At 43.2% G+C, this 12127-nt stretch overlaps 1 protein-coding gene across 5 annotated transcripts in view; it reads right to left on the minus strand.

The window, feature by feature from the left end:
* The window catches only part of pcbp4 (poly(rC) binding protein 4), a 228425-nt gene that overhangs the window by 35748 nt on the left and 180550 nt on the right, over positions 1-12127 (minus strand). For all 5 annotated transcript variants that reach the window (XM_049586328.1, XM_049586319.1, XM_049586335.1 and 2 more), the window contains 2 exons: positions 3157-3198; positions 2984-3062 (listed from right to left, as the gene is read on the minus strand). In XM_049586328.1, coding sequence (XP_049442285.1) covers positions 2984-3062; positions 3157-3198 — 121 coding nt within the window. The remainder of the gene's footprint in view (positions 1-2983; positions 3063-3156; positions 3199-12127) is intronic.

The following is a 12127-nucleotide window of genomic DNA, read 5'->3' on the forward strand; positions in this document are numbered from 1 at the left end:
AGATTCATTTGTGGGGTTTTGAATGAAGTGGGAACGGGAAACCAGAGGTGTTTTGTGCGTAATGGATAAACTCTAAATCAGTGATGGCTGTCAGAATGTAGAGCTATTTAACATTTATTTTAACAAATGATACGATAACATATAGCCTACAGCAGTCTGTATGCATCGTCTTCAAATTATTTGAATCTTAATAGCCTAAAGCTCTGTTTTATATAACGTAAATTAAACATTTTTCAAATCAGATTTATTCATTCAAATGATCAAAAAGCCACAAAAAAAACAAACAAACGTGTTGTCTCAAATAATTCTTTCAGCTGGCGCGTGCTCCTTCGTGGCTCCACCACCTGCTGCCCCTGCTGAACCCAGGCACCGAGGCTGAAGAGGCTGTGATCCGGCTGTCCTTACGGATATTTTTATTATCATCATTCAGCATGTAGAAAGAACGTGTAATCTATTGAGTCGATTTACATAGATAATTCACAATCATGAACCTAATCTGGATCTTAAACCTGCTAATTGCCAACTAATTTAACTAAATGTGTTATATATTTAATATTTTGTCATGTTTAGATTACGTGTTTCAAAGGCATCTGTGTATTGTGTGGATAACAGAGCGCAATACGAGTTAACATTGTAATTTCCAATAGTGACAAGCAATATTTATGTGCTTTACTACATTTACACAAGCACTACGAGCGGTCAGGAGCAGGAGCAGATTTTGTTCGTAGCTACGAAAAGATCGGAGCTACTAAAATATTGATGAATGCGGACATGCACGTAAATTTCCGTCTGCGAACAGTTTACACACAAATTCCTTCTGCTCACGTTTCATGAATGAGACCCAATGTGTGCAGAGAGCAGCAGCAGTGTGATGCTTTGGTGGTGAAGAACCTGCTTCACTCCCCACTGACGGGAAATATCCACTCTGTTAAAGTGTGCTTCAGCAAGACGCTGACTGACCCCCGTCTGCTCCAGAGCTGCTGCTCCGTGTCGCTCTGACCTCCCTGAAGAGGAGCAGGAAACACGAGGAGTTCCCCTCAGATCACTCAGGGGCCACAGAGAGTGCAGCGCTGAGTGTTAATAATGAATGAGTGAAATGTAAACCTAGACGAAACATTAAGAACATTTGTCTTTGATTCTTTAATTGTGGAGACGTGGCTGCATGTGTGAGATGTCTCACTGCTGCACACACGGTCTTTGAGTGTTACATAAAAACAATACAAACTAATTGTCTGCATTGTTACACTTGTGATTTCACCTTTCAGTCTATTAGTGGAGTCACTGCAGCAGCAGCATGTTCACTGACTGATGGAGCCAAAACTCCACAGGCAGAGTTTGATTCCCAACCGTCGGCGTGTAAACACAGCTGGACGCTCCGAAATCAAAGCTAACACGCAGGGATGATCGTGCACAACGGCTCACTAGATAAAGATTATAAAACATTTATTTTCTCATTATGTTCTGAGCTTTCTTACAAAATGACTGATGGGACGAACAGAGAGACAAGTGCACGTTACAAGATCAACTCAGAGCGTGTGTGATAAAATTAATAACTTTGAACAACATCTTCTGTGTTTCTGATGCAGTGAATGATGAAACTCCATGAAATGACACTTTTCTCCTGAAATGGAAAAAATACAGTTGAATATTTTTTTTCTTTCTTTTTCGGTTGAAACACAGTCGCTGCAGTTTTTGTGTCAGAGGAGCTGAAAAATACTGAAGAGCTGTGACAACAAAGTGACTTCAAAGTCAAATGTGCACAGAGGAGACAGATCAGCCTGCTGAGAGCCCGTCTCCACTGCATCACACACACACACACACACACCCCCCACACACACACACACAAACACGTACATGTATGCTGTTGTATACAGTTCATGTGTACATGCTTTACATGCACACATACAACATTTTGGGAAGGTCCGGTGCAACTGACGGTGACCAACCACACACACACACACACACACACACACACACACACACACAGAGCTGTATCCCTGAGTCAGCACTTCGAACAGATGCATCGACACTGTGACTCCACAACATCAGGATGTTTGAAGTTGTTTTACTTTTCCGTACAGATTGATTACAGATTCTGTTTGTTCATATTGCTGCATGCCAGTGTGCTTTGAAACTGAACTGTGACCTAATTAAGTTTGCCTGACTGGATCTCACCTGGAGTGCGTTGCACCAACTGGTCTTTACTAAAGGCCTTTGCACACTAAGTCCGTTTTTTTCGTCCGAAATTGTCACACATCTAAAAATAAATATGACTTCACGTTGTTCAACAAGTCAGATATTGATATTCAGGTGGATGATGATGACGAAGAGGATGTGGACCGCACACAGACAGAGAGCAAGCGACAGTGTGGAGACAGAGACAGAGGACAGCTCAGTCCTTTCATGCAGCTGAGGAGACATGGGGAGACAGAGTGGAGACAGAGTGGAGACAGAGTGGAGACAGACAAATGACTCCAGTGGAGAGAAGCAAGTATAGTATGAAAAAATGCATCAGGCTCAGTTGCAAGGTTTCTGTGCCTTACGATTTTTTCCCAACGTGAAAAACCAGCGCGCCAAACGGACGCAGGATATGTGAGGTAACCATCATGAACTAGTAAACATCTCGAGCCTTCGTCCTGCTCAGTGTTCAGCTGTAAAATCCTCTCTTGTGATTGGCTGCTGACAGCACAGTCACACAGAGTCAGAGCAGCAAACAGACACCGTCACGCTGCCTTCGTTCAGGGTTAGTTTGTGGTTATTTAGAGACTCAGTTTGTAAAGTTTACTGTCATGCTGTTGCTCTTTCTACAATGACACAGCAAAAATAAACAAATAAATTAATAAAAAACAGCGACTCGACTGAAAAAAATGCACACACACACCACACACACACACATTAAAAGTCCTTGCAGAATTTTTCTACTCTTCTCTTTCAGATCTTCACAGATGTGTGTGTGTGTGTGTGTGTGTGTGTGTGTACATACCAGGTAGAACTTGTGTAGCTGATTGGCTGATGGGGGCCAGGCCCTGCTGCTGCATCGACAACTGGTGGAGCTTTGCTAACTGAGAGAGGAACAGAGAGGTAAACATAAATGACAGTGACATGATCCAGTCACATCACCTGAAGAGTAAATCTGTCACTCAGTCATTATCTTACCTCTGAATGTGGAATGCCGTAGTGACTCTGTACTGCATATGTCTGGAATAGAAAAGAAAAGAGTGTCATTAAAGTGAAGTACCATCATGTCTGCAAGCATCTGTACCGGAGGGCATCGTCTCCACAGGGGAAATTATTAGATTCATTTAAAATCAGCCCTGTAGTTTTGCTCTTGGGCTAAACAGAGGCTACAGCGCTGCCTGTGACTGGTGAGACGACAAAAAGATCTTAGAAAGCCTGTAAGGAAAAAGGTCGTAGGAACGCCTTTACATTGAGAACATAAAGAAGAAGCTTTTTGTCCTAACACAGATTAATGCTTCCCAACGCTCCACTTAGCACAGAGACACTGAAAACACAACTGTACAAGGACGTTTACTCGATCATCCTGAATCTCCTGCGACTCCTCGCTGTGTCTCGTCTGTGTTTATCTCTCCAAGATCATGATTTAAAGAGTTTTTAGAGGCCTTCCCAAATCCCACACTGAACTTCAAAGAGAATGAACACTTCCATAGGCGATGTAAGAGACAGGCTGCAGGGCTGGGGAGCGTGTGTGTGTGTGTGTGTGTGTGTGTGTGTGCGTGGGGAGAGGAAGGGCTGGTGCGCATGCATGCAAAAGACTTTGTGCATTACAGAGACATTTGGTGTGCGTGTGTGTGTGTGTCTCCCTGAGGTTCACCACACCTTATATAACAGATTTCAGAGTTGTTATCCTTGACGCAGACTGCAGTGCCACTTGCAGCTGAACTTCTGACTCCTGATGCTAACTCAGGGATTTGGAGGAAAAGCTGTTTGCAGAAAAAGAGCGTCTCAAAGGCGCAACAACAAAACCGGACCTGTGTGTGCTGGGCCTCCTTCATATTGTAATGCCTCTCCTTGATCTGTAGATATGCTGGTAAATATTCATACACGCTGGCAAACCTGAAAGTCTACCCTGCATGCCTGAATCCAAACGGTCCACACAGGCCCAACACATGAAATGCCATACACTCATAAATATTCATTAGTGGCTTAATACAGCACACATCAGAGAAGCAGCAGGCAGCAGCAGCTCCAGCACTTCTGGGCCCGCATGTGTGAAACATATCAGAGAAGGAAATCAGTTTTAACTGGACGGAAATTCTGACAGTGATACTTTTTATAAACTTTCTTAAATTATGAAAAGACTCTTATCTCTGCTGATATTTAGGAAAACTGTAGAGGAGTCCTAACCTGCCAGGAGGTGGCGTTCTGTGTTTTGGGAACTCTTTTGGATCATGATCATGTCAGAATGAAAAACTTCTGAGGTCATAAATCAAACTTGGTTCACTCCTACGGCCTCTCATACTGATAATGCTCATAACAATGTTCCTCACTGGGTGCAGTTACATGATGGCTTCTCATTCAGAGTGAAATAAATCTGAATGAAATCATTCGGTATTAAAGTCTTTCCAGGTAGTTTACATGAGAAATATTCATTCAGAATGAGGGTTTACACGGAGATCAGTTTAATCGTCTTTATTTGGGTCTGCGCAAGGTTTGGGGCAGGGAAGGTTTCTGGTTGGATAGGGGGCGGGGCGGATGTTACGTGTTTACGTTTACTGGAAGAAAACACTGTAGTCCTTGCTCCGGATAACAAGCTGCTTGACGACGCTGTTCTTAGTCCCTTTTTCGGGCTTGTTTTGCTGATATTCTTGAAGCAGCAGTACGACAACAACCTTGTTCTGCTAATGCTTCGTCTGTTGAGGAGGAGAAGGGAGGCAGAAGGTCGAAGAAGGGAGACAGAAGACCGTGCTGTGGCGAATGGAAACAGGTGAGTGCAACGAGTCCGACTGCTCTATCTGAGCCCGTTGCTATGCGCGCTATATACATCATGGCGCCAGAAGGGCAAGGAAATGAGCATGCGCAGAAAGACTGGAATGAACTTAAAGAGGAATGAGTGTATACAAGTGCGAGAAATTCTTTCATTGGGAATTAGAAACAGAATATTCCAGCCCCTTACATCAGATTGAATTTTCAATCGCATTGGCCATTTTCATTCTGAATTAGGTGTTTACAAGATCACTTTTAATAGGAATGAACTTTCATTCAGAATGAAAAGGGAATTAAACTGTCCATGTGAACGCACTCAGTGAGAGTGAAGTAAAACTTAGTATGAATGAAATCCTGACTGCATGTCACCTGCTTGTCTGTCATAAAGGATGTCTCCACTTGTCACAACACATTAACAGCGGTTTAATATCTCATGTATTCATTATTTATTTCAGATTACTCCACAGCTATTATATTTGAGAGATGTTATCTTCCTTAAGTACGCCGAGCTGGCAGCTGATGCTGAGTAGTGCAGATGGAAACAAAGTTCTGCCCAGTTGAAATCGGCTGCAGAGGCTTCGAAGTCAACCACCAGGCTGCTCAAAGAAATGGGAATTCGTGGCCAAGCCCAGCGTCAGGCCATCACAGCTCTCTGTGGCACAGCTGAACAGGCGAGCCGGTGGATATGGATCAAGAGGAGAGACGCCACTTGGGCCCTGAAACACCACCAACAACAGCAGCAGCAGGGTACGAGGGAGTTAAAGCAGAGGGGGGTGCACCTGGGTCACCAGGTGTTGCTGATGAGTCCTCTGGAGGTGTCGCTGGCCTATCATCGAAACACCAGTGAAGGAGGGCACCCACCTGATGACCCCAATGACGCCTTTGCCCTCCCTGAACCCCCACCTCTCCCCCAGCATGGCTCCAACTCTAACCCACAATCACATGTGCAACAACGAGTCAGTTAAATGTTAGGTACGTTTTCCTCCTGTTAGTTTCTTCTCTTTTGCAGGGGGAGGTAGAGCATACAGCCCGGTCCGGCGGGGGAGAGTTCAGTCCACACAGACGTCTCTTTGGCTCTGTCCCTTCTACACTCTTTCCTACTTTTCTATTCATCTAACCCTTTGACCCCCAGACGGCACCATCACTCCCACTCACAGTCTCAAGTATGTGCATCAGAGATTGTAACATCAAGTCCTAGACTGAACTGAACTGAACTGATATGGTTGTGGGGGATTGTGACGGCCTTAGCGTCGGCCTATCATCTTCTTTCTTGCTGGCTCTGTTTTTTACTTTGTGCAGGAAATTGGTGGGTGGAGGTGAGAGGTCATCACGATGCAGCACACCTGACAGGCTGAGCTCAGGAGGTTATAAATCAGACCTATAAGATCTTCTCTTTCTCTGGACCTCCAGACTGATCGACACATTTGTTTGTGTTTTGTGTTACACTCACTCACGCAGGGCTGCCCTCAGCACTCTGCCACCAGAGATGCATATTTGGCTCTGTTTCTCTCCTGAGCCTCTTCCATCCTGTCTTCCCAGGGGAAAGTTAACTCCAGCAACACCACTTGCTTTGTTGTCTCAGACATCAAGACCGCATCAGGCCTGAGCGTGGTGGCTGTGATGGTGTCCGGGAACTTCAGCTGCCTAAGAAAGACTGACCAGGACCTGCCAGTCTCTTGAGGCTTCAGTCGGGGTGGAGGTTTCTCCCCGGCACGCACAAAAGAGACGGGGCATTTAAAGGGTGTTGCTGTTTGCTTGGTAAATAATTATTTAACACAATAATATTAATATCAGTGTATAATTAATAATGCTGATATTTTAAATAATATCACCTATAACTGTTCACTATAAAATGTTCTCTTTAAAACCTCCGAGGGTCGAACACATCACAGCTGTCTCCTCTGGATGTTATAATCAGGACGCCTGCTCCTCAGTATTAATGATGGTTGGCGGAGCTCAACATCAAGCATGATAATGACCCTTTCAAACTCAAATGTTATTAATACATATATTAATTAACGATGCACAGCTCTCATGAATATTCATGAGTTTATTAATACAGCACGGATCAGAGATGGAGGTGTGAAGGCACCTCTGAGCAACAACAAACAAACAACAGAGGCTTCGGCTGATTCACGTCTGTTAGTTCAGCTGCCAACAAAATACACACATCAACAATATTCAAACCACGCACCTAAATTAATCAAACAATAAAAAAATATTTCCATTTGAGCCTCAGCTTTAAAAATAATCTTTGGTCTAAAATTTTCTATAACTCCGCCAGGATGCCGACGTCCTCACTCCCCTCCTCCTCTGTTAAATGGTATCTCCCAGGCGCACTACGTCATCAAACCATGTGATGTTTGGTATTGCTGGATTCAGGAAGCTCTCGACTTTTCAAAAGTAACATTGATTTTCTTTTATTTCTTATGTATTTCGCACCAGAGCAGCCTCAACACACAAAGGCCAAAATCGCGATGAGTGGTGACAAGTCATGTCATGACGTTTTTCGACGGGAAAAGTTACAGGATTACTGGTGATCTTATGTGGAGCTGTTAGCAGGCACGTAGCTGGTTTATAAAAGGTAAGAGTCTCACTCCTACCACTATTTTTGGCTGAGATACACCGTCTAGAAAGTGGGATCATAACTTTCACGTTTCATATGGCTTTATTTGGTGATATTTTATGGTGTTTCTGTGTCATAAACAACATCAGCTATCATAATCACACCTGATTTCAATAAGGTACAATGTTTGAAGCTGGCTGAGTGTTGTTTGATCACTGATAGTACTGTTTTGAAGCCGAGTGACCGACTTGTCATTTGGAGCTCCGCCTGGATCTTTTCATGGTAAAAACACTGTAGAATGGTCATACTTTGAGCAGTCTTCTTCAAATTTGAAACAAGTGTTCATTGATAGTGTGCCTACAGCCCCACAGTGTCATTTACCTGCTCAGATGAAGCCACAGACAGTTATTCATCCTGAAACAAGTTTTATTTTATTTTAGGCAAAATTGTCAATTTTTACTGACTTCAGAGGCCCATTACTCTGTCTCTGTATCACCTAGAGTGTTTCTGACACTTTCACAAGAAACTTCAGGGAGTTTTCTTTCTGGCACGACCTCATGCATGCATGTAGTCAGAGCGGTTCAGAAGCTACAGTCATTTTAATTTGGGTATGTCATTTTAGGCATTTTTGCTACAAAATGGGGGTGGAGTGCAAGAGGTTAAAGAATAAAAGCTGTGTGACTTAATAAATAGTCGAGAAATTACAGTCAGAACAGCGTTTGGTCAGACTGAATGGTTTTCTTTAAAATCTGGATAATTGAATATAATGAGAGGACGTCCAGATGAAAATAAAGTTGGTCCGAAATGTCTCTGATAAAAGATGAGAAAGCTGTGGACACAATACGAGCCGCAGCAGTGGAATGAGGGTCGCACTGGATCATTTGAAAAAAGGAAGTTGTGCAGTGGGAGGAGCTATAAATATATTTATTTTATTTAAACTTTATTTGACCAGAAAAACCTCTTCAGCGTCCTGGCCGAGACAGACAGCAGCATCAGTTACAGACACACAACGCAGAACAAAAAACACAGAATAAAAAATATCCAGCTCTGAAATGATGTTGTGTAAAACACAAAATGAGATAAACGGTAAAATATTTTAATAGTTATGACAAGAGTTTTTGTTATTTATTTAAGTGTCACATTAATCGAGTATTTTAAAAAAATAATGTTTATAATAATGGATAAATTAGTCATTAGATTAGTCAACCAATCAAAACAAACTGTTAGATTAATCAATAAGACAATAATGGTTGGGTGCAGCTGTATCAATCTGATTTCTGAACAGATTTATTCAAGTTTCCTGATGCAGCTGTACAGAGAGAGTTAGCAGTGACGTCTGTGTGTTATGACTCTGAGAAGAAGTTTGTCAAATTACGTAAATCAGGTGACACACTGGCAGAGGTTGTTCATATCTGCTGAGTCATGTATTTACATTTGTTTACACCACTTAGCTAAAATTTTATATTAAAAACATATTTGCTTCATCAGATCTGATCCTTTAACAAACTAACTAACCTCCATTTGCTCTCTAAATACAGTTCATTACTTGGTTTCTCTCTCAAACTTTGACTCACTGGGTTGTTTACTTTACTCAGATGGACTTAATGTCAGACATGTCATCACAGCTGATTCCAGCTGATAATATGATTAAGAAATCCTCGCAGCTTTAATCTTAAATAAAGATTAATGTTAAATCCCAGAAATGACTCTGTGACGGCTGCAGATGATTCTGTCAACAAACATGAGTGATGAACCCTCACGTCTCTGCTTGCTCTCTGCATCACTGTGGCTTAAATAATGAATAAAAAGCATTAATCGCTCGCACAGCCACTTAACTCTGCACTAACCCTCCCTCCATCCCTCCTTCTGTCACCCTCCCCTCCGTGTCTCTGACATCCTCCAAAACTTTTCTTTTACTCCTCTGTCCCATCCTGTTTCCACCTCTTCCTCTCCTCTCACACTCCTCGTCTGCCTCTCTTTCACTCCTCTCTCTACACAGAGCTTTCAGGCGACGTAATGAAGCCTGCGGCGGCCATATTGGAGGTACTCATTAGGAAACACTTGGTGAGAGGAGCTGATTGTTGGTAGAAAGGTTAAATCTTCTTGCTTCAAAGACAGAGACTGATTCTTGTGCCATTTTTAACCAGATGTAATCATCTCGCTGTTTGATAAAAAGGTCAGTTTAGATGTTGCAGCATGCTGAGGTGACTGCTTTCACACAAAACATCCAAGAGTGCAGAGTTTGTAGGAACTAGCACAAACGATAAAAAGCATTAAGTAAAGCTTTACACACTGGCTAACCAGGATGCTAAGGATCCTCAACACAGCGTACATGTTCAAAACTCTAGTATCATATATTGTACATTCCCCGACTGAGATGTTAGACTTTCTCACATGAAAATAACAGATCTGTTTAAGTGGCAAAGCCCTCTCGTGGTCGCAGTAATCATGACAGGAGCAAAAGAGGAAGTCAGGTGATGTTATTGCAGTTTCAATACCCATACTACACTCACTGGCCACTTTATTAGGTACACCTTGCTGGTACCAGATTGGACCCCTTCTTAATCCTTGGTGTCACAGACTCAACAAGGTGCTGGAAACATTCCTTAGAGATGTTGGTCCATATTGACATGATGACATCACACAGTTGATCCATGATGAGAATCTCCCGTTCCAGCACATCCCAAAGGTGCTCTATTGGACTGAGATCTGGTGACTGTGGAGGCCATTGGAGTACAGTGAACTCGTTAGTCGTGTTTCCATCACAGTTTTGCACAAAATAAATGCGATATTTCTAAAGTTTCGACAAAGTACAATTGCAAGTTGCAGGTGTTTCCATTAAAAGGTGTTTTGCGTATGAGCCGTAATTCCCGTAAAATATCGTCCTGCAAGACTCCACTTTGTTTGCGGAAGTAAGATGGACATTCCAAATCTCTTGCAAGCTGGAACAATCATCTCGGTTGCCACTGCTGCTGTGGTAGTAATCTACAAGACAAGGAGAGCGAGCGGTATTCCAAAGGCAAAGTCTTTATGTGTGGCAGCGACCACAGATAAAGGATTTCTGGGAGAGGATCGTCAACGAGGAATTCACCAATGTCGTGTCTGGTGACGTATATTTGTGAAAAAAGTGTTTCCATTACACTTTTGTGATATACTTCTATATCGACACGTCTGAAAAACCACCTCATGAGAGCATAAAAACTTTTTCTCAATATTTTAGAGGTTTTTTGAAGTGTAGGTGTTTCATTACATTTTTTTATTGTGATATTTAGGTGTTGTGCATTTCTAGGGTTAATAGAAACGCACTTATTGTCATGTTCAAGAAACCAGTTTGAGATGATGTGAGCTTTGTGACATGGTGCGTTATCCTGCTGGAAGTAGCCATCAGAAGATGGGTACACTGTGGTCATAAAGGGATGGACACGCTCAGCAACAATACTCAGGTAGGCTGTGGTGTTTAAACCATGCTCAGTTGGTACTAAGAAAATCTCCCCCACACCATTACACCACCAGCAGCAGCCTGAAGCGTTGATACAAGGCAGGATGGATCCATGCTTCCATCTGAATGTGGCAGCAGAAATCCAGACTCCTCAGACCAGGCAACGGTTTTGAGAGCTGCCACGTGATTGGCTGATTAGCTATTTGCGCTAACCAGCAGTTGAACAGGTGTACCTAATAAAGTGGCTGGTGAGTGTATATAGTATGCCAAAAATACCAAGACTAAATTTGGTCCAATTTTGCAGTTTGCAAGCCAGCATGCTTCTCTGTATGCAGTTATGACAACTGCTCTCCAGGCTGACCTCTGTCTCTGGTGAACTCATGGAACGGTGTTTTGTTTTATCTCTATGTTAACAGGTTTATGAGTAAGAGGGTCAAAATTCAGGGCATAACGTTTTAAGGATGTAATATGTTTGGATTGTGTGCAACAGTATGGACTTCTGAAGGGTCACTGTGCTGCGGTGTGGCCACCTTTTCAATTTATCTGAAATCCAAGCAGTGCAGGTCGCTGTGGCTCCAGCAGCTGCTCAGGAATCCACAAAGGCACTGGACTGAAAGCTGCGGCCTTGGTGCTGTCTGTCTGTGTCACACTTGTGTGCTTGCTGCATGAAGCCTGTTAATATTGTGTCGCAGTGGAGACTGTTTGTCACGTCGCAGCAGCTTCAATCAGAAACTAAAACAACCTTATTTTACTCATACGTTAACAACACTGTGCACATGTGCACCACAGCCCTGATGTGTCTTTAGCTCACACAGCTGTCAGACACACACGTCCACCCATAGACGGCAGCAGATGCGGTTGGAGGACAGATCGACTGACACAACTTGAGAGCTTTTCAAATTGTCTCTTCCCTCCTTCCTCCCCCGGTCTCTCCCTCGCGTCTTCGGTCTCCACCTGTCACTTCCTCCCTCCCCCTCTCCTCCCATCAGTCCTGCAGAGCCTCCATTAGCTCCTGTTACTGTTGTTTTAACTGACACTCCCAATGCCCCGTGCCTGACACACACACACACACACACACACACACACACACACACACACACACACACACCACTTATCTAAAGTTGGCTCTTGAGCATGCGGAGCTGTCAGAGTGATGGAGTAAAGTGCTCTTCTGTTCT

This window comes from Epinephelus fuscoguttatus, linkage group LG1 (genome assembly GCF_011397635.1).
Source record: "Epinephelus fuscoguttatus linkage group LG1, E.fuscoguttatus.final_Chr_v1".
Classification (NCBI taxonomy): Eukaryota; Metazoa; Chordata; class Actinopteri; order Perciformes; family Serranidae; genus Epinephelus; species Epinephelus fuscoguttatus.